At 40.4% G+C, this 23,859-nt stretch overlaps 1 protein-coding gene across 4 annotated transcripts in view; it reads right to left on the reverse strand.

Annotated features, from left to right (window-relative positions):
• Nucleotides 1-23,859, reverse strand: part of SYTL5 (synaptotagmin like 5) — a 153,719-nt gene that overhangs the window by 18,102 nt on the left and 111,758 nt on the right. For all 4 annotated transcript variants that reach the window (XM_089774612.1, XM_089774611.1, XM_089774615.1 and 1 more), the window contains exons 7-13: nt 22,786-22,942; nt 18,275-18,404; nt 16,173-16,279; nt 11,309-11,401; nt 3,588-3,766; nt 3,357-3,459; nt 1,688-1,849 (exon numbers count right to left, since the gene is read on the reverse strand). In XM_089774612.1, coding sequence (XP_089630738.1) covers nt 1,688-1,849; nt 3,357-3,459; nt 3,588-3,766; nt 11,309-11,401; nt 16,173-16,279; nt 18,275-18,404; nt 22,786-22,942 — 931 coding nt within the window. The remainder of the gene's footprint in view (nt 1-1,687; nt 1,850-3,356; nt 3,460-3,587; nt 3,767-11,308; nt 11,402-16,172; nt 16,280-18,274; nt 18,405-22,785; nt 22,943-23,859) is intronic.

Below are 23,859 nucleotides of genomic sequence, written 5' to 3' on the forward strand. Positions count from 1 at the left end.
AGAGAGTTGCCAAAAAAAAAAAATCCTACTACTTTCACTTTCAAAAGCTCTGCTTTCAAAAGTGAGATCAGAAGAAGATATGCAAATTCCCATGGAAAGCATTTGTGTCTAGCTAGTGCAGGGTGCTGACTACAGAGAAAGTAATTATTCACCTGGGGCAATCATGATGATTCTATGAGATGCGTCCTTCTGTGGGGTGCTTCACTATAGGCGTGCTTTGTCTCTGCGCTGCTGATTAGAGCACTTCAGTAACAGTGTCGGTTAGACCCACACATGTGTGCTGTCTCTCCTCATGCCTTGCCACGAGGCTAGCCAGATCAGGCAGACTAACCACCTCTCCCCCCGCAGAAGGAGAGTGGATTGTAGAACATCCATATGGACATACATCTTAAAGAACCATCATTACTGCACAAGACAAGTAATTACTACTACTTTGAATAGTGTCCCTACGGATACTCCTCTGTAGGTGACTACCCAGTAATATCCCTACTAGAAGGCTGGGGCTTCAGAGTCTGGTCACTTAGAGATGACAGAGCTGAAGATGACATCAGAGGCAGTCTCTCTAGTGATTGCAAGATGTTCTGTGAAGGTATAGAATAACACCCATTTCATCACTCCACAGTTTTTAGAGACAGGCACTCTCCTGAAAGAAGCGATGGATGAGGTTTTGCCACTGCCATTTCCCATAGAGCCCATAATTCCTTTGATAGCCACTGGTATATATGCAGTTATAAAGTGGATGCCTGAGCAGGGCTAGAGAACTCTGGCTACTAGAGCAGTAAGCATATTAGAAGCATATAATCTTAACATTTATAACAACTCTTTAGAGTTGCTCCAGTTCCAAAAACAAACACTTTAGCTCCTCTCTAGTGAGGTGTCAGAAGACAGAGTTAAGCACTAAAGATGCCTTATTCTATAGAGTTTCTGGCTTGTGTACCAAATAGCAGGATACTATACCTTCCTATCTACTCAGCATGTATAAAAGAGCAATGTTGAACCTCACTACCATAGAAAATGGTTAATTGCTTAAAAATGATTCACAAAGAAAGGTGCTGTTTGAGAGGCTAGCAGGTGATTGTTTGAAAGCGGTCCATTGCTTCATGTGCTATTTCTTTAACAGGTCCTTTGGGCTGCATTTACTATTGGATGTATGTGTCTGTAGAGCTGTCCCATCCATTGGAGGGTTCGGGGCTGTTGCCCCAGGCCCACGCAGAGCAAAGAGCCACAGGACAGAGAGCATGGGCAGTGCCACTGGCCCCGTTCTGCCTTGCTGGCTCCAGGAATTGTCCAGGAGAAGAGGAGTTGGGGGGGGGGGGGGCTGAGGAAGAGATGGAATGGAGTCAGACGAGGGGTGGGAAAAGACATGATGGGGATGGAGTAGGGGCAGTAAGAGGGGTGCAGGGCCTGGGTTAGAGGGGGAGGTTGTCCCAGGCCCTAGTTCTCCCCACAGGGATGGCTCTCTGTGTATGTTCATTTCTTTAATTGGTTTTGTTTAGTTATGAATGGGCATTCATATATATACTTACCATATGTGTTGTTTTGTTAGAAGTGTTATTTCTTTTACAGGTCCATCCCCAAAGTAGTTTATTAGAAATATATCATTTTGCAGTGTCACAGCAGTGAGAGAAAAAACAAAACCTCACTGATTTTGCTTTACTGTTATTCCACTGAAACTAGAGAGCCTCACCTTGGGTTGAAGCACAAACCATTCATCTGCCTGATTTTCAAAATTCCAGGAGTCCAAAGGAATTTCTACCTCCCCAAGAAAGCTGTTGTGCCCAAATCTGTCATAGTGCCAGACAGAAAGCTGTAAGGTCCTGGTCTCTAGCTGTGTATGACTGATGACATACTATTAAAAGAAAAACAGAGTAAAGAAACTATTTAATGAGAGTCAAGTCCAGTTCCATAACGGCACTATATAATAAACATACTAACCTAACTCTATGGTAGCTGACTAATGAGACATGGAAGAAACATCTATTTTCCTTACAAGTAAAGATCAATTCAGATACAGGAAGCTATTATTCAAGAGAAATCTATAAAGGAGAATTGTTCACCATCCAGCCTGACTGTACCTTTTTACATTATTTTTGTTGTTTTGTCATTTATCTGTATTATTTCTTTACCAGGGTAATTTTCACTGAAAAGGAAACTACTTAATTAATATTTATTTAATTTTTACAAAGTAGGTTCCACATTAATTAAATAGAATCATTAAGATAAAAGTCTATTCTATAACAAAGAGCCTTAAAAAAAGTTGGCAGCATCTTTAATAAGTTATCTAAATAAAATTCACCCTCTTCTCAGTAAAGAATGTCCACAATTTTTCAAAAGTCCATATGGTTACAGTGATAACACTTAAAATAGATATATTAACTAGCAGATTGTAAAAAGCCAGCAGTTACCCCGTTAAAATGATGAGACTTTGTCTTGAAAGCCTGAAAAGGCCAAAAGGATCAATTCTAAGAGAGTTTTTATATGATAATAATGGGAACAGTTAGGACAAACAGTTCTTCTGCTACTGAATCTAGCTATTTTAGCTCTTACTCACAAGTCTGAGTAAGCCACCTTTGTCAGAACACACACAAACACATATATAACATGTCATCAGATTATAAGGGCCCTTTTATACGAAGTTTGGAAATCATGTTAGGATTGAGCTACAGAACAGCATTAGATATGAGATGGATACTCACTCATTTTTCCCCGGTGCAGACCAGACTCAACTATACTATAAACCATTTTACAAATAGTTCTATAAAACAGGTCTCCCCTTGGTAAGCAGTCTGGCCAGACCAGGGATATATAGTTTTAAAATGATTTTATAGCCAGCGTAGGCCAACTATACTGGCTGAAAAGTTATGTTAGCCCCTTTAAAAGGAAACTTCTTTACACATTTTTATTAGCCTCTATAGAAAAAAAAATTAAACATTTGAGGTGGGATTTTCAAAGGTCTGAAGGACTTCAGAGTATAAATCCCACTGACTTTCAATTGGACTTGTGAGGTCATTTAGATACTTTACAAACTCCCATCACCCTTGCTTAGAAACTCACAGAGAGGGGATTTTAAGGGCTGTGAAACACACCCATGAAACTGTAAAAAGGAAATGGTTTAATTTTAAAAGTTATGTTGTACCTGGAAAGGAAAAACAAAATAAATACTCTCCCTCAATACTAAAAAGCCAAAAGCTTCAATCATTATGACAGCTAGAGATTTTAACTCAAATATTTTCATTTTAAACTTCATTTCCCAATGTTTAAAATCAATTTTCCAATCTGTGGTATAAATAAATGAAAAAACAAATTAATTTAATGGCAAAGTTTAGCTTGGATTACAGGCATGTCAGTGCTCTCACCTTTAGTGTTTCATTAAACTCTGGATTAGTGGTGTTACTTTTGATTTTGGTCTTGCGTTTACTTTGGCGAGATTTGTCTGGCAGAAGGTATGCTTTGACATAGCTGCAGATCAAGAAGTAAATTATTACCAGAGAATAAAAACAACCAAGTCTGTGGAAGCCAACTGGCAAAACCACACCAGAAATGTTCGCACTTGTAGGAAAGGCAAGAAGAAAATTCTCTGTGCTTACGGATCTGTTCTTTGCTTCTTTTCATCTGCTATGGCCAGGTTTCTGCAGTTTTTTACCAGGATGTTTAGGGCACCAGTTTTGTAGCTGTAGTTGATGTGGAGAAGTATTTCCCCACTGACTTTCACGTTGCCATAGTCCCCAGTTTCACTGTAAACACTCATCATGCTGTTAATGCTAGTCTGAAATAAAGACCAAGAAGATGACTTGGAAGCTCAATCATTCTCTTTGCAGAACCAGCTTTTTTTCAAATAATGAAAGCCCTGCAATTACTGTTCTGCTGAACCTGCTATGAAAACTAGGATATCAAAGGCCAAACAGAATTATCACTTGCTTGCTATAGAAAGGTATCACAATATCTCAAATGCCTGCACAGTGTTTCTTCAGATGTTAAACTCAAAGTGACTTATAAAGGTGGGTAAGTTGGTACAATCACCATTTCTCAATGGGGCAGCTGAGTAACACAGACATTAAGTAAATTGTCTATGATCACATAGCAAGCCCCAGAAACAGAGAAGTGCCACACTTGGGCACCCCAATGGTTCCTCTCAGTCAGTATGCTGTCTTAGGCAGTGGTCAGTACCAGATGCATCAGAAGAAATGATGTGAAACCCCCTAATGGAAAGGACATAAAAACATATACCTTTTTACAGTAATGTCACCTAATCATGGGTACTTCTAAGAGCACAAACACATGTCACCAATTTTTTAATTGTCCCTAATACACTTACTGGGAAAGAATGAAATCTTTGTAATACAAAAATGAAACAGTTCGTACGCTGTAGAAACCCATTTTTAAAAAGTCTGACATACATTTTGTGTTGGGTTGTTAAGTAATATTGATCAAAAACATATCTAATGTTTGGTGTCGCTAAACTGTTGTATGTATAAAGCCTATATCAGCCACTAAAAAGTTCTCAACCAAAAAGAAAATGAGAAGGAATGAGAGGGAAACTCTAGAATACCAGGAAAGCAATTCAGAGGAAGCAAGAAAACTCACAGTATCACCATCTGCTTCAGGTACATTTAAGAAGGAGCATTTCCTGTCAGAGCCTTCAGAAAAGTTCTTTCAGGAAGACAGTGCAAAGGTCAAAAGAAAATAGCATTAGAAAGCTGCAGTAAGAATTCAGAAAAGCAATGACAAGCTCTACAGACTACACAGGTATGTATAGCACAGGTTGAACTTCTCTAGTCTGGAAACATCTCTGGTCTGGAAACATCTGTCATCCAGAATGATTTTGATTAGCTGGATGTTCACTTTTCATGGGTGTGACCAAATTTCCTGCGGTCCCATGAAGTTTGTTTACAGCCAGCAGTCCTGGCTCTCAGTGTTCTGTGCTGTTATTTAGCTCTAATTTACCCCTCAATGTCCTCTGAAAGCCCAGTAAGCAGTGGAAGTGTTGGTAATGCTGCTAAACAATATTGACCTCCCATGGTCTGGAAAATTCTCTGGTTCAGAACTGGTCAGGTCCCAAGGGCTGGATTAGAGAGGTTCAACATGTAGTGAGGTGCTGCTAAACCATAGTGCTATAGTACTTTTAGCAGTGAGGGACTAAGGTGTAATTAAATCCCCCTCCACTAATGAATTCCATAACCATCTAACAAGTGAAAAAGTGTCACCTACTTAACTGGAGCAATATAAGTTAGTTGCAAACTTAGACAGAATCTGTAGTACTAAAGTAGCACCAAACAAATTAAATGTGAATACCAGCTTGTCAGACAGATTTGCAATTTGGTCCTTAATCCTGGAAACACATGAGTCAATTCTGTATGTGAATATTCCCATTGAAATTAGTGGTCTTGTGTGAACATTTAAGTGTCTACGTAAGAGTTTGCAGCACTGGGGCCTTCATAAGAAACTAGAATTGTGATTAGATCAAGCTTTTCCTAATACTTGCAGGTTGAGAGGTTAATTCTGTGGCGTTTTTAAGGCTACATATAAACACAACCTTTTTCCCGCATTACCTTTCATTATTCCTTTAAAATGGGCCCCAAATTTTGTGAAAAAATGACATAACAAGAATATCCCAGGCTCATTTTCCTCTTGCTGATGAAAGACCTTGGCAAGGTGACTGAAGGGTCTCCCCAGCAGTGTTCCCTGGAAGCTGTGCAACAGCACAGCTTCACAGGTAATTAATCAGCCCCACCCAGTCAGAGGCTCAAGGCTCCATGAATGGAGATGACTGACTGGGCTGGGCAGATTAATCACCTGTGAAGCTGTGCTGCCTCCAATTTAGAGGGAACACTGCTCACCAGTGAGGTCACAGGAGTTTATAAATTGATCACCAGTTCCTTTCTAATCAGAGGGAGAATGTCTGAGGCACAACTTAAGCAATAACCTCTTGTGATATTACTGGTTAGGCCCTCCAAACATCTTGCTAAGGTCCTGCAGCAAAGAAAGAAAAGGAAGGGCCAGTGTGGATATTATTGATACCTCAAATCTTAAACCCCTCCCCCTCCCCCCCAAAAAACACACCACACACCCAGGAAGTAACTTTTTTTTTTTTAAGAGAAAAAGTCTGATGTTAATTTTATACATCATAAAAGTGCTCTGGCTCTTTCTTGCTATCTGTGTGTTTTGTACTGCAGTTCTGCTATGACACTAGAAGGATATGGAGCTACCACTTTCTAGTCAGAACAAGGTATTTGTAGTAATTTATACACATTGGCTCAAATTCCTACGATAGGACTGGTTCAGATCACCATGCAATCAATAGTCTGCATTACTGATTAGATTTCCATCTAGTTTCAATACACTTAGGGCTACATTTTGAAGGGTGTTATCTACGGTGCACCCCTAATATTTATACATCTCAATCATTATGCACATAAAATGGGGTCATTTAAATTTGAATGTAATTATTTATTCTGTGCACAAAAATATATATTTACTCATGTAACATAAATGTACTGATATAAGTGACAGCCTTTGAAAATCTGTTCCTCACATGTTTATGTTAAATCTGTGGAAAAAAATAATTGTTCTTTGATTAATCTGAGCCCGTTTTTTAATCTGTTGAGGAATACATGGGGAAATGAACATAGCTAAAGCAGTCACAAGTAGAGTCCAGAATTGAAACAGAAAATCCCTGCATTCCTAACAAACCATTCATAAAATCACAAAGACTAATTTAGAAAACATTTGATAATTGAAATATTTCACTTCTTACAATAAAACCCTTTTGTTTTGTGGGATTTATGCTGAGAGTTGTGTTAAATATGATAAATATTGTTTAAAGAAAATATAATCATGTGATAACTGTAAGTCGCAAATACCACAAAGAGTGCTGAATTTCATTTTACTAAACACCTAAGCCCCTGTATTTATCAGCTTAGCATTTTACATCTTATTGGTAAAATATAAGACACTGGAACAAGAAATCATTCTGATGCCATATCATGACAAGTTATGATGTCCAATGGAGGAACCCACGAAAAATAATCTCTTCACTTTTAGCCAAAATACTGTGGTTTTGATTTTCGGAGCAAATAAGTTTCTACGCGCTAATCTCCTTACTTGGCTTTCTATAAAATTAGAGCATATTTTGCATTTACAGGTTTATTTTAGGCCACAGTACAGTAACTAGTAATACATTATCAGAGGCTAAAATTCATCCTCAAGCAAATTTGAACAACGTTGAAGGATGAGATGCACAGAATAAACTAAATAAAATCAGAAATGCATGAATATTAAAGATAAGGAATATAATCAATGATATACATTCAGAGTAAGTCACAACAGACTTGGAAGACTGATCCCCACCAGGAGGGAAGAAAAGCTGCTTGCTGATAGAAGCTTTTCCATTACCGTATCATGCAGTGATTTTAATAAGCATGCTGGGATGGACGTGAAGAGGAAAGGAGCACTGAGGCATGAGATCATCTCAGTTCTATTGCAGAAGGAAGGCTGCATTTAGATTAGGAGAATGGTCAAAAGGAATCCATATAGAAAGAAAAAAGCTGGTGCTGAAAGCGCCATGAAAAATGTTCATTAAATACGGATACCATTTAAGGGCCCTTACCAAAAGAGTATGAGCTTCTGCAAATCATGTCTTAGGGTTCAGAAGACCAAGGAAAGAAATTAATCTATAAAACCTATAGACTAGTAAGCCTTTGGTGTTGGCACTGAATCAAATTCAACCTTGTTTAAGTGGGTGTAATTCAATTGATTTTGATTCAGTTACAGTTGCTTACTAGGGGCTGATCTGGCCTGAAGTACCCAAACCTCTTTACTCCGATTCCTTGAATTCCTTGGGACACTGGAATCTGAAGTTTGACTCAGCCCTTTCTCTTTCCAAAGCAAGCTGAATACCATGCTGGCAACTGACTGCACGTCTTTTAGAGATGACCTCTGACGGAATTCTGTCCACTTTGTGTGGAGCATTAAAAATGCAATATCACACTCCATAAAAAGAGTTAATTTCCTAGTGTTGTGGTCCAAAATTTCCTTTACATCAAATGTCCAGATCACTAACTGCCACCCTCCAACCCAGAGATTGCTGCATTCCACTGGCACTGTGTATATTTGCCACTATGGATTCAAATGGTTAACCAATAAGCCTCGCCCTTATTGGGTGACACTTACTGGTTCCAATTAACCTGTGAGGGCTGGAGCAGCTTTCCACCCACCACGAGCAGGGGGCTGCTCCAGTCCTGCAGGGTCCACTGCAGTTGGGGAGAACTCCAGCCCGCCAGAACAGTCACTGTCCAGGGTGGGGCTTCTCCAGCCTGGTCACCACAGGTGGCAGGAGCAGGAGGGCACTCCAGCCCAGCTGGGCTGAAGCATCTTCCCCCTCCCGCCCCCTCTTTAATTGGTTACCTGGCTACCATGTAACCAATTAAATGGGATTTTATATCCCTATTTGCCACAATCTTGGGTCTCACACAGCTCTCCTGGCATAAGATGTAAGAGAGGGTGGGGCAAGGATGGCACTTTTGCAATCTCCCAGTCTCTGGAGCTGCTGGGGAGTCAGTCAGTCATCAGATCTCAGAAGTTAGTTATAAAAGCCTAAAGATGGCTCTAATTTATGTGCACCAACCACTCCCACCAGCTTGCCTCCTATTTCAGTGAGTATAAATTGATTGGCTACGTCTACACTGGCACCCTTTTCCGGAAATGCTTAAAATGGAACAGTTTTCCATTAGAAGTATTTCTGGAAAAAGCGCATTTACATTGGCAGGATGCTTTTCCGGAAAAGCGTCCGTGGCCAATGTAGACGCGCTTTTCTGGAAAAAAGCCCCGATCGTCATTTTCGCGATCTGGGCTTTTTTCCGGAAAAGACTACTGTGCTGTCTACACTGGCACTTTTCTGGAACAGTTTTTCCGGAAAAGGACTTTTGCCCGAACGGGAGCAGCATAGTTTTTCCGGAAAAACACTGACAATTTTACAGTAGATCGTCATTGCTTTTCCGGAAAAGCAAGCGGCCAGTGTAGACAGCTGGCAAGTTATTCCGGAAAAGCGGCTGCTTTTCCGGAATAAGTGGCTCAGTGTAGACACAGCCCTTGTGTAGAGATGATTACACCAACCTTTATTCCATCAGGTATTCTCCTGCTCTAAGGGAATGCACATCTGATCACTTAATTTAAGGCTGATTTTCACTGCTGGAATAGCAAAAAGCAGCTTTGTTAGAACTAAGAATCTGGTTCACAGAATAGAAGAACTGGAAGGGACCTCAAGAGGTCATCAAGTCCAGCCCTCTGCCTTAATGGCAGGACCATGCACCATCTAGATCATCCATGATAGATGTTTATCTAACCTGCTCTTAAATATCTCCAAGAATGGAGATTTCACAACCTCCCTAGGCAACTGTTTAACAACCCTGACACACAGGAATTTTTTTCTACCATCCAACCTAAATTCCCTTGCTGCAATTTAAACCCATTGCTTCTCGTCCTATCATGAGAAGTTAAGGAGAATAATTTTCCTTCCTCCTTAAAACCTGAAAGATGCTATCATGTCCCCTCTCAGTCTTCTCTTTTCCATAGAGAATGTAATAACTTAAAAGTTTATCATCAGCTTCCAAGATAATTACATATGCGTTGTACTATGTTATTTTCCTATCAACTTGTCTAACTGAATTCCAAAGAACACAAAGAACAAGGTAGCACATTTCCTTCCCAACCTCACAAACACTATTACCTGCTGCAGACTGCGACACATAGAGCTGTGGACTCTGCAGCTGCTGTAAAATGAGAGAAGGCATGCAGCTTAACTGGGAGAAGTGACTGGCAGAAGCAAGGTGGTTTATCTGCAACTGCTGTGGTTTCACTTTACAGACAGCAGGAGGATCTGAGGTGGTTGCAGACTTTGTACTCAGTGAAGAGGTAGTAGTGTGTGTTCCAGCTACTGGCTATAGTTTGTAGTGTGTTATGGGAATGAGTTGCAGAGGCATACAGTAGTTATAATGGAAAGCAAAAATGTTCTCTGCAGATCTGATCCCCAAATATTTTACTCTAGACATATGAAATGGCATAAAACATATGAGTCATGCTGGACTATGTTGCCTAGAGAATGGAATATATGAGGATGGTCAGAGCCACCATTAGTACCAACTCCATATGAGTTTTGAGGCTACTAGCACATAATCCCAATGCACAAAGGAAAGCACTTGTAAATTGTTGGGAGTTTAAAAAGCTACTCGGCTTTTCTCAAAGTGAGCCCAACCAATCACAACCTCCTCAAAGGCTGCAATGAGAAGGAAGGAGAGACAAAACAAGGTGAGATCCCATTCTAATGAAATAAAAAGGATGTAAGTCAACCAGTACACTTAAGCTAACTCTGAAAAACTGAGCTCACTGCACACTACAAATCCCTATTTTTATTCTCTCTAAGCATAAGCTTGGTAGTATCTCACTTTATCACTTGTCAGGAGCGCATGAACAATGGCAATAATTTACTCCTTCCCTCCTTACCCACAAACAACAGCCTCAATCCTTCAACTATCAATTAAAATCTTTTCTATCATAAGGATATCTGTGTGTCTCTTCCCTTTCTAATGCCTCAGAACTTGGGAAATTTCCACTGCCACCTATTAACAAAACTATTAAAAAAGAATCAAATATAAGCATTTTCTTTCCTGATGTTTGACATCCTTCTGATCAGAGGATTATCATTACAAGTGACAGAGGATTTTCTTTTAAAGCCATACTATCTCTTTATATCAGTGTCAGCTATTCTAAGTTTGCTCATTTTGACAGAGAATCTTGATTGACCAGATGTTTCAGATTTACTACTCTATTTTTTAAGTTGTAATTTCTCATTTTTTGCATCACAGTTAAAATTAATTACTATTAAGAACATGGTATTCAGTGTCCCTTCCATACTTCTTTTGGGACCATTTCAAGGTGAGGGCACTCAACACCTTCTGCAAAGTGCTCAGTGCCTCTGGAGACCAGCTCTCAAATCACTAGTGTGCAGGGAGGATAGCTACACTATAAACAACAAATGGATCTTTGCATCATTAGGGATTGTAGATAATGGGATTTTAACTATATAGATGAGAATACTAAAACACAGTGCACAGAAATCACCAAGAACTCAAAGTTACTACTAAACAGCAGCAGGGAAGGAGGCTGGGATATGAATCATTACAAAAAATGTCTAATGAATTAAATGGAATGCTCAGTGTGTGTGCTGCGTCATTAGCCCAGTTCTGCTTCAACAAGAAACTGTTTGTTTAGTGAGAGACAGGGAATTCTAGATGTTTTCCAATGAAAAACTTACTGTTGATAATCCACTTGCCAAGGCTCCACGATGTCTAAGATAATGAGAGGCCACAATGTCATCTGCGTCTTCCTCTATCTCATCCAGGTAATCCTAACCACAAAGAAAGTCACTCAGTTTAGGCAAATCTTCCTTCATTGGGTTTTATTCCATATTTTTCTGATTAAGGAAGATGGTGTCAGCACACCTTCCAAACTCAAATCTCCAGAGTTTTTTTATTTACATTTTTAACCATTTGCACACTCACAAGCAGCACAGCAGGAACAAAGGGCACTTTTAGTTCATCTTTCAGCTCTTTGAAAACTGAAATCTCCAGTCTTCTATGTCCCTAGCATAGGAAACTGATTTTTGTCTTTTATGGTGGGACACTGCACCATGAAGTCAATTTTCAAGCACTCTATATTCTCAGTAGTACACCTGAATTACCCAGAATTCTGCTATTACTGCTAAATACCTTCACACATGCATTTAGTTTTGGAGCCTAGGGAGGGATGGGACTAAATCCCTAGTCAGAGCTGTCACACACCCTCTAACCCCAACCCTCTGCCCTAACCATGAGTTACCTCCCATATTCTGAATCCCCTGGCCCTACCCTTGCCACATACCATCTCCATATTAGTGCACATAACAAAATTAATTCCGCTTGTGTATGGAAAAATTAGAGGGCACATTGTTATTGACTGATGCTTCAAGTCATAGTTGGGGCCATTGAAAGAAACGTGTTGTTTCCAGAAAAGTTAATTTGGAAATTTCCAAGGACATTAAATTCATGGTTCTTTCTTCTTCAGCATTATAAAATTTTAACAAAGACATTATACTGTATTTTCATAGGTATGAGTGTGTATATATTTTTATTTTTGTAAAACACAATTTGTTAATTAGGGTACGTCTAGACTACATGCCTCTGTCGTCAGAGGCATGTAGATGAGGCTACCAGGCATAGGAAAATGAAGCGAAGATTAGTAGTCTGGACGCGCGAGTGTCGACATCAAAGGCATTTGTCGACCACCCAGGTATGCCTCATTTTAAGAGCTAGCTTTTGATAAAAACGGAAAAAAATCAAATGAACAGAAAGTTACTATGCTCTTATATGAATGGTGTGGAGACTCTAGGGGTTTTAACAATAATTGTAAAGGTTATTCCTCAGATTTTCAAAGCTGCTGCCATTAGCTTTAACAGGAATTGACTACTCAAATCTCTTAGGCAGATGTTTTGAAAACTGGATGACAGCATCCAAATCCCCTTAGGACTTTGAGAATCCCACCTACATGCTGATCTAAACGTGGATTGTGAGCATGTTCTTGAAAACAAGATATTGCTGGGAAAGCTAGCATTTTACCTCAGACTCTCTCATTTGCCATAAGACCCATAGTTCATTTTACACTGCAGCAAGTATATTTCTCAAGGGTGCTATAGAAGCATACCCACATAATTGGTTACTGTTGCTTATTAAAGTTCGAAGTAGTAGAAGACTAAGTAATCTTCATTGCCTCTGTCAGGGTTATAAACACATACCTAATCTAATTACTTCTCCTAAAATGGCTGAGGAAGTGGTGAGTAATGATTTGTATTGCTATAAAGTGGCTGAATAGGTGTTTCTTTAAATAGACCTTTAAAAACTAATTTAGTTTGCTGATACACTTTTTAATTGATTGTTTTAATTCCTTGTTTTTCCCTGTTCTGACAGAAGTATTTTTTGTCAGTAACCCAAACATGAACCATCAGAGGACGTTCTCTCAACTTTGATGCAGACACCACTATTAACTCTACCCTCCTCACTCCTGCCCCCCCCCCCCGCCCCCCCCAGAAACACAGTATTCAATTTTTAAAGTCTATTTAGAAATTGCACCCAAGAAGCCTTATGGAATCAGAAAAAGAAAAGACCTGTCAGTTTTCTAGTTCTTCTCCCTGAGAAAGGAAGACAGTGCCCTACCAAAACCACTACTAGATGATTGGAAGCAAAGGAGGCAAGTGACTTCCTTCACTCTTTCAGACCACTTGATCCAGGCAACCTGCTTCTCACATCTGTGCAGGACATTCCCCACACCAAGAGCAGCTGCAACCATCTAGGAACAGACACCGCAGGAGTAAGGGAAATAGAACTGACCAGGAGTAAGGGAAATGAAACCTTCTCAACCTCTAGGAGCGGATTCTTCGTTTTGCCCACTACCCCTCAGACATCCCTCATCTTGTTTCTCACCTCCCACACCACTTTCAGGAAACCTAAAACACTGTGAAGGCCACAACCTTCACCTCATAAACACAACATTGGTGCTTAACCTGTCACTTTGGGACAAGGGATCCTGGGGCCAGTGTTCCTGTCTTTCTTAGGTACTTATATGCCCATTATCATTGGGGTATTTGAGCACCTCCCAGCCTTGAATGAATTAATTCTTATGCCACCCCCCTCGTTCAAGCCAGGAAATGCTGGCAACCCCACTGTACAGCTGGGAGACTAAGGCTGTGTCTAGACTACACCTCTCTGTCGACAGAGTGCTGTAGATTAGGCATATCAAAAATGCAAATGAAGCCAGGATTTAAATATCCCACGGTTCATTTGCATAAAGATGGCTGCCACTTTTTTTTTTTTTTAAACGGGGCTTTTTTGGAAAAAATGGCAGTCTAGAGGGGATCTTTCGAAAATACAACTCTTTTTCGAAAGATCCTATATTCCTCCAAAAATGAGGTTTACAGGATCTTTCGAAAAAGGGTTGTATTTTTGAAAGATCCCCTCTAGACTGCCGTTTTTCTTCTGAAAAAGCCCTATTTTAAAAAAAAGCAGCAGCCATCTTTATGCAAATGAAGCATGGGATATTTAAATCCCGGCTTTCTTTGCACTTTGGAAGTGCTTGATTTGCATCCCTTTGCTGACAGAGGGATGCAGTCTAGATGTAGCCTAAGTGATTTGCCCACAGTCACACAAAGTCTGTGGCAGAACAGGGAATTGAATATGAGTGTATTCGGTCCCAAGCCAACACTCAATGGTGCTGTAGACAGATCCACAGAGGGCCACGTCCTTCACAGGGCCTGATAAAATGCATCCTAGAGTAATCAAGGAGCCAAGAGAAGAGGCGTCTAAGCCTTTAGCTATTATCTTTGAAAAATCATGGAAGACGGGAGAGATTCCAGAAGAATGGAAAAGGGCAAATATAGAACCCATCTATAAAAACGGAAATGAGAACAACCTAGGAAACTACAGACCAGTCAGTTTAACTTCTGGGCCAAGAAAGATAATGGAGCAAGTAATTAAGGAATTCATCTGCAAACACCTGGAAGATAATAGGGTGCTAGGTAACAGCAAGCAAGGATTTGTAAAGAACAGATCATGTCAAACCAATCCGATAGCCTTCTTTGATAGGATATCAAGCATTGTGGATAAGAGAGAAGCTATGGAAGTGTTATATTTATATTTAGTAATGCATTTGACATAGTCTCGCATGACCTTCTTGTTAATAAACTAGGGAAATGTAATCTAGATGGGGCTACTATAAGGTGGGGTCATAACCGGATAGATAATCATTCTCAGAGAGTAGTTATTAACGGTTCACAATCCTGCTGGAAAGGCAAAACAAGTGGGGTTCCACAGGGAGCTGTTTTGGGATCAGTTCTGTTCAATATCTGCACCAATGAGTTTAGATGATGGCATAGAGAATACAATTATTAAGTTTGCAGATGATACCAACGTGGGAGGGGTTGCAAGTGCTTTGGAGGATAGGGTCAAAATTCAAAATGATCTGGACAACTAGAAAAAATTCCTTACTGTCAGGGTGGTTAAACACTGGAATAAATTAATTAGTGAGGTTGTAGAATCTCCATCACAGGAGATATTTAAGAGCAGATTAGACAGACATCTATCAGGGATGAAACAAAAGACAGAACTATGTAGCACTTTAAAGACTAAGAAGATGGTTTATTAGGTGATGAGCTTTCGTGGGCCAGACCCACTTCCTCAGATCAATATGTGGAAGAAAATTGGCACAACCATATATACCAAAGTGATACAATCAAAAAAATGAACGCATGTGAAATTGACAAATCAAATTTTAGAACAGAGTGGGGATGAGAGGAGAAGATAAGTTTCTGTGAAGTAATGACATAGGGGTGATAACAGGGGAAGTTTCTGTAAGGTAATGACATTAAAGGTGATAATTGGGGATGTCATTACCTCACAGAAACTTCCCCTATTATCAGGCATGGGAATGTCTGTGAGAAGTTAAAAAGTAATAGAAGGTGACAGATATCACTGGGGAGTGGAGACAGGGAGGGTGACATTTTGCAAGACTAGAACAGACAACCAGAAAGAAACAAGGTTGAGGGGCTTTGATCCTGAGTATAACTTAGTATAAAAATAAAATATCCAATATGGCAAGAATTAGTGAAGATCTGAAGTGCGTAATGTATTACATCATTCTAAGATGAGACTCCATCCACTTATAAACTAAAAAATTCCCAGATGAATAGCTTTATCATAACTATAAAGAGCCTTAAATGTAGCTATTACTTTGAATCAATCCATACACACCATGCTTGGAAAGCAATGCTGTCCAAGGACAACATTTTTTAACTGATCACAAAATTCCATGGAACTGACACACCTTATTGCCAACACCTCCTCCCCCCCTACCCCGCCCCAAACACATTTGTCTCCATTAATCCAATACTATTCTACTCCAATTTTTAAAATGACTGTAGTGTGAGGTGCTTTAAATTCTTATGATTGCAGCATAAGCTAGATGCAGGCTTGAATTTATAAAAAGCTAAATTCACTCCTGTGCAGAGCTACAAGTTTAAAGATTATACTGACTTCAGAAGCTAGAGTAACAATTTTTCCACCTTGTGAGAGTTAGTGTCATTTCTAACTCACCAGGTTCTGGTCTAAAGCTTCAGGTACAGATTTACTTCTTAAGCTTATAGTATCCTTGTTTTCTTCTGAGAAGGACCCACTCAAATCTATCTCCGATCTGCTGAGATCTGGAAAAAAAAGAAGAAAGGAAGATGTTCATTAGTCAAAACTCTTCTTTTCATATTGCCACTTTTTAGTAGTAGTTGCTACAACACCAGCATGTTTTTTTTTAAACCGAATTAAACTCATCTCCGTCCAGGTATTTGTGCCACGCACTCGATTGTGGTATAGAAGCATCTTCACTGAATGAAGGAAACGTGATTTTTACCATAGTGTTCAGCTTTTTGGATATCTCCTTTCCTCCAGCACTATTCTTTGCTATATGGTTCTGTCCCCTGTGGGTTGGTGTGTGCCAGTTGTTGGTGTCAGGACTCTGAGCCAGCACAGCACAAAGATACCCAAGATTACAGGGCATGTTGTGACAGGACATTTACTGGTCCATGTGAACCACCAAAACATCACAGATACCAGAAGGCAGTGAAAATGTCTATGTCTGGTATTGCTGGTTCTCATGTGGAGAGAAGGGAAATTTCTCTGGGACATGGGAGACCTTGACTTACCAGCTAATGGCCAATAGTGTAAAACATATTGGCTGTTTTTTGGAAGATTTATCTTAGGGTACGTCTAGACTATATGCCTCTGTCGCCAGAGGCATGTAGATTAGGCTACCAGACATAGGACAATGAAGCGGCGATTTAAATAATCGCCGCTTCATTTAAATTTACATGGCTGCCGCGCTGAGCCGACAAACAGCTGATCAGCTGTTTGTCGGCTCAGCGCGATAGTCTGGACGCGCGGGTGGCGACATCAGAGGTATTTGTCGACCACCGAGGTATACCTCATCCCAGGAGGCATACCTGGGTGGTCGACAAATACCTTTGATGTTGACACCCGCGCGTCCAGACTATCACGCTGAGCCGACAAACAGCTGATCAGCTGTTTGTCGGCTCAGCGCGGCAGCCATGTAAATTTAAATGAAGAGGCGATTATTTAAATCGCCGCTTCATTGTCCTATGTCTGGTAGCCTAATCTACATGCCTCTGGCGACAGAGGCATATAGTCTAGACGTACCCTTAGTTCTCTTCTAACGAATATTCCATGCTGCTGCAGCTGTTCCCCATACAAAGAAAGGAAGGAAGTCACTTTAGGCCCTAGGTCAAAGAAGTTTTGACTTGACCCCTTCACCTTGGGATGCAGCTCATGCTGGTTTGGGTAAGGATTTCTCTAGTTCATCTTCAAGATCCTCGAAATAGGAGAGGAAGTTGCAGGGCCCAGGGCTGGTGACTCTCATGTTTCTAGCATGCCTATGATTACTTTCAGCCTCCTATTCACCTTGGTGAAATGAAGCTAGTGATCTTTTTCCAAAGAGACTTTATTGCATCAGGTAATGTGAAAGAAGGAGAATTCCTCCTTGCACAAAGAAAGCAGCAATCAGAAATGCCTCTTCCTACTGATGCAGCCCCTGTTCAAAGGTACTTTGCTGCTTTCAAGCAGAAAAATCTAAGGTGAAAACATCGCTCCTTTGATTATCTCTGTGGGATGTGCTACCCAGTCTCTAGTCCAGACTAACTCATCAGAAATAAAGTGGCTCAGCCCTGCTGTGATTTATAGACTGGCTCATCACTCTGAAAGGCTGAACAGGACAGATTATGGGAATGGCTGAGCAATGGGAAGTGAACGGACTTCTGTCCTCTGTTTCAAATGAGAAAGAGAATGATCTTCACCAATTCCTATAAAATGGCTTTGGGTGAACCTTATTGTGTCAATTTCAGCTACTCACCATCATACAATGAAAGAATCATTTTATCTGTCCCTCTTCAAGAGATAATGAAAGAGTAACAGTTTATTAAATTAGGTTCACACTTTTCCCCCATATGAAACAAGGAAAGGGTATTTTCTTCCCTTTTATAAACCTGCTAGTGTCAGAATTAACAACAGTAAACTCAACTGTGCTTACAGTCATCTCATCTATTATTCATTACAGCAACAGAAAGAAAGTATGTAGGGAGGTCATATGAATAATAATATCACAGAAAGGATTAGGACTACTAATGGACACTTACCTGATGCTAGAGATGCTCTAGAAACTGCTATTGAAGGTGTTCCAGATGCATTTCTCTGGTGCCTCTTCACTAAATCTTCAGGTACACTTTCACTTTCAGGCACAGAAGTGCCATTTTTTAAACCAGGGTCCTGATGAATAATATATATTCCTTAAGCACTGAGCACAATAAGAGCAAGCTCATTTATGGTCAGTCTAATTCCCATAACCCAAAAGAACACTACTAATATGTGATCACTTATTAAATGTTCATATTATAATTAATTTGCATTGTGGCCCCATTATATAAAGGGAAATGGCAAAGCAACCCCTGCATACAACCTAAACTTTCAATTTAAGCAGAAAAGCAGGGAAAGAAGGGTATGGGTAGGCAAGGAATACAATCAAATATATAAATTTGCCATTTTTTCAGCATTCTAAATATACCTAATTTACACACCATTTTTATACAACATGCCTTTTTTAGTTAGGAATACAAATCTTTGACATAACTACAGCCATACAAACATTAGCAGTTCCTGTACGTAAATAGCTACAGACATAACTGCATTCACATTAGTGTGGTTGTATGACCCTTGAGTGTAGATAAGGCCATAAAGAAAGTAAATGCCTATTTATTTATCTCTCCCTGAGTTAAACTGTCATATATTGACTGATTTCTTCCAGGTGTCCTTGTACAGGTGATTCACAAGGAGAGATATGAAGGCGAAGAAATGGTAGAGCCCTTACAGGAAGGCATTCTAGCATAAAGGGCAGCATGGAAGAGGTGCAGAGAGCAGCTGACAAACACACAGGCATCTAACATGTACAGAAATGAGAATATTATAATCAAGCACATTATTACCAATAACTGTGTTAGGCATGGGCACAGACACAAAAAAAAGGCAGGATCCATGTTCCAGATAGTTTTTACTCTAAGAATGCAGAAGGAAGGAAAAGGAGGAACAACAAAAATACTAAGGTGAACAGCCTGTGATGTAGTGGTTGGTTACCTACTGATAATGTAAAGTTTTTAAGAACACAAAGGTAAACAAATTTCTCTTCCCCACAATCTGTCTGTTGAGTTTTTAGAGTTTAAAATCCTCAAAACACAGACTGTGCTTTCTTTTGTATTTGGATCATACCTAGCATACTCTGAATTCTATTGGACATAAACAACAACGTAAGTTTGATAGCATATTCTGGCTCAGATCAATGTGTGGGTTTTCACTGTTAAATATCCCTAAACAAAAAGACTAGATTTGTTCTAGCCAAGAATATGAAAAGACATCCTGTGACATTAAGGGGAAACAAAGACTACCTCACAATTAAAACAAAACCAAAAACTGTGGTGCAAATGTTTCTCAAATGCAGACAGCAAGGACTTTTCTTGCAGCCACAGTTTCTAGCAGTGACTGGAGGGGATAGGGCTGGCAAAGCAGAGGGCCATTCCCCAGACCCTCCACTGGAGATACAAACACTGAAGGCGCAGGCAGCCAGTGAGTTCTCCACCTTCCCAGAGGCACTGGGGTTGGACTTAAGCCCTGGGACTTCGGCTCCATCCCCTTCACTCACTCCCTCCCCTCCACTGCCTCTCCCCCTGCTGCCTCCTTACCCATCCAGGATTGAATTAAAAAAAAAAGGACTACATTAGAGATAATGGGGGATTAATAGCTATGTATATTCAGAGAAACAAGGCAGGTGAGGTAATATCTTTTATTGGATCATCCTATGTTGGTGAGAGAGAAGCTTTCAATCTACACAGAGCTCTTCTTCAACTGGGCTCTATATATTGTCTCTCTCTCACCACCTGAAGTTGGCCTAATAAAAGATATTTCAATCACCCTGTCTCTCTAATATCTTGGGACCAACACAGCTACAAGAACACTGCATCTATCTGAGCATGCGCGCACACACAGTGGTAAAATGGGAAAGGTAATATATTTTACTTGACCGACTTCATGATCTAGATCAGGGCTATTCAACTTTGAGCCCTGCGCAAACCCAATCTGCACCGTGGGCCACAAGCAAACAGGCAATGGGCCACATGTGACCCACAGGCCACATGTTGAGTAGCCCTGATCTAGATGATGCTTGGTCCTGCTGTGAGCGCAGGGGAATGGACTCAATGACCTCCCGAGGTCCCTTCCAGTTCTATGATTCTCTATTTCAGGTCTGGAATAGGTCCTGAGTGTCACAGCTAAAGGCAAGGTGGAATAGATTGTTCAACGCATATTCTAAGGGACCATTCAATGTGAAGAAGCTCATTAACTTCCCTGTAGGCCAAAGCAGGTTTGCGCACGCACGTCCCCTCACCCTTTTTCAGGAAACACTTAAGTGTCAAGTGGCATTAAGTTAAGATAGGGAATCACTTCCTTCTTATTCTAGTGGAGAGAAGCTGCTTGTTGGTGATTCGTTTCATCTCTTCATGGGTGCTAAAGTCTCTTCATCCAATGCCCAGAATCTTTTGTAGGCACTTATCTTCAAAAACATCTAGTTTTTTTATCTACTGTTTTAGAAGAACTCTGACTCTCACAGCTGCATGTTAGCACTGCTATTACAAAATTCTCAGTTTTATTTTGGTAATGTATCTCTTTCATGTCCATAGGTTGTTGAGTTTAGTGAATGCTGTGGATGCCTTTCCTATACCTGATATTGTTTTTTCTCCCTGAGATCTCTCTCTTGGCTAGGGTTGTCAACCCTCTAGAATTGTCCTGGACTCTCCAGGAATTAAAGATTTTTCCATGTGATGAAACCTGCAGGAATATGTCCAACCAAAATTATTAACCCAACTAGTACAGTACTGCCCAGATAAATGAACTGTTCTACTTTCTTGATGTGTTTGGCCTGCTATTAGGATGTTCCTGCTTGATGTCTGGTTTTCAAGGATGTTTGTTTTGGTATAAGCGATTGATCCCTGTTGGCCTTTGCAAAGACATCTGCCTTCATAGCTTTTCTGAAGTGTTGCTTAATAGCACAATATTCTCAGCAAAGTCTGTGTCTTCCTGGCATTTGCCACTTCCCAGGATATGCCAGAGTGTGTATGCTAATGAACATCTTCATTATTCAGTGTATGACAATGCAAAACAGCAGCAGAGATGCCAGTGTCCACCATGAACAACTCTGTCACACGGTTGTTCACCCTTCCACAGCCCTTAGCATCGCTGTAGAAAGCCTTGATGATCTTGCTGACTTTAGCTGGAATTCCACAAGACCGAAGAGTATTCTGCTCCATATGCCTTTAGAGGCTGTCAAACACCTGTGGAAATTGGTAAGGGGAGCCCGCCATTGTTCTATTCCAGGCTTCAGTGTGAACATTTGATCTACGTGTGATCACTTGGGCTTGACTCCAATCTATCCTTCTCTAAACATGCATCTACTACTGCCTCTTTTATTCCATATAGTTGTAGTATTGCAATAAAGACTTTCCCTACAAGAGACTAGTGCAACTCCTCTCCAGCTGTTACTGTCAGTAAGATCACCTTTTTTTGAGCAGTCTGACAAGTAAGCCATGTTTTCACTAGTTGAGGAGGAGTCTCTTCCTCTGAGACTTCACTGAACAGCTCTGTCAGTTTTGCTAGTGTAGTAACATCATGCGCACTTCGCATTTCTTGCTGTGATTTGATCATCAACCTTGGCTTTGTTGTTTTTCAGTATCTTGACTTCAGCCTGTACTGCTCTATTGGACTGATGTTGGTAGAAGGCTAACTAGCTGCTATAGAACACTGTAAGGCAATTTTGGGATGAGAAACCTCCACAAATGTGAGGGTTTTGTGCTAATTAGGCAGCAGTAAGAGCAATTTCCTTGATCACACTGCCCTGCTAAATGACTGTTGGGGATTATAGCACAACACAATGGAACTACATGAAACAGAATTGCACTAAAAGGCTATATTTCAAAACCTAGCACTTTCCAAACCTGTGTACATACATCACTGCTTATAAACAGATATCTTGCAACAGCTTTTAGTTCTTTACCTGCTCCAACCACTTTTTTTAAAAAAAATCAACAACAGAGATTGACATAAGACTGTAAAAGAGGGGCTTGGAATGCCAGTTGAGCTAGGTTGGAGTGCTGGACTTCCTGCCCCCTGCTTCCATGGCTGATGTACCTCATTTTAAGGGGAGGGGGAATCATAGGACCTAAGTCCTCCCACTCCACCTGGTCCCAGCCTCAGGCCCTAAGTAAATCAATCCCTAAATAGAGGAGTTCAAGTGGGGAGTCTATGTCCATTGGCGCTTCTTACATTTTAAAAATGACTATTTAAGATGTAAGTAATAGCTGTTGATAACAGGGCATTTTAGAATAAGAAAAATATGTTTGTCGATCCAAAACCCAGGTAATTGATAATGAGTTGAACACATTTCATTATGGTGAGAGAATGTCTCACAATGGGATTAAGGAATAAACAGAATTAGCCATGGAAGGCCTAGCCTTTCTTGGTTACAAGCTGACCAGGTACTGACTGTGGTGTGTATGGTTATGGTGTCAGAAGAGCAGATGTGCTCAGTCAATAGCATTGCCACATTTACCCTGCTGTAATCTGAAGTCATGCTGCGTGTGCTCAGTGCTGGTGACCTTGGATGGACTGGAGTGGAGGCATTGCTTCGGTTCACAGAGCTCACTGTGCCTTTCACGTTACTGGGAAGGGTCTCTGGGTCATTGTTGTTCAACGAAAGAGTGCTTCCCCTGCGGAAACAGGACAAACAAATCTCTGTTCTCAAAACACAGTCAGCAAGAGGGAAAAACAGGAAGCAAAGTTTACTAGAACTATCTTGTACCATACATGCTTTCCACTCTAACGATGGATCAGCTACAAACACCACATGGAAACTATGACTCCATATCTGGTGGCATGGAGAGAAGAATTAGGTGATGGTTAGAGATATTGTCTGGATATATTGCTTGATGCTTTTGTTCTCAGAATTAGGAACATTTTAAACATCTCTCTGGCACACAGTATTAAAAGCATCCAAGAACTGCACAAGATTTGTTTTCCTGCATGTTTATTTCATAACTACAGCAGCTGATTCAGCAGTCCTGCACGTGACACTCTCCATCACACACCTCTTTTTGTCCCCTCTAACCCTTTCCATTGGTGGTCCTGAATCACACCAAATTTTTTTTTACTAACCTTGCAGTCATTCAACAAGACTGACAGAAAGAAGCAGCATTCAGAATACAGAAATCTACCTATTAAACAGTGCTATCATCTGTCAATGGGCACTGATACAGTAACTCCAGTTCCTGCCACCAGGAAAATCTCATCACAATAGACACTGGGATAACAATAAAAAGGTGATGGAGAGAAACATTGCTAGAACTGAACTGGCTTTTTTACCCATTTAAACAAAATGCCACTAGCCTGCTTAATAAATCCGCAAGGATCTGTTGGCATTCCCTTCATGCTACACATGAAGGACACCTTCGCTTTGTTTATCCTGTCATATCATGTTTTGAATAACTGCACTGAAATGCCCCATTGCCAACTGGAAACTTTTAAAAGAGCCACGGCTGAAGTGAGGAACAAAATTCTTGACTGGGCCAGCTCATGTTCCTCTAGCAACTTAAAATAAAAGATCATTTCAGAAGCTCAGGGTTTTAGT

The sequence above is a fragment of the Pelodiscus sinensis genome, chromosome 1 (assembly GCF_052426305.1).
Source record: "Pelodiscus sinensis isolate ZL-2025 chromosome 1, ASM5242630v1, whole genome shotgun sequence".
NCBI lineage: Eukaryota > Metazoa > Chordata > Testudines > Trionychidae > Pelodiscus > Pelodiscus sinensis.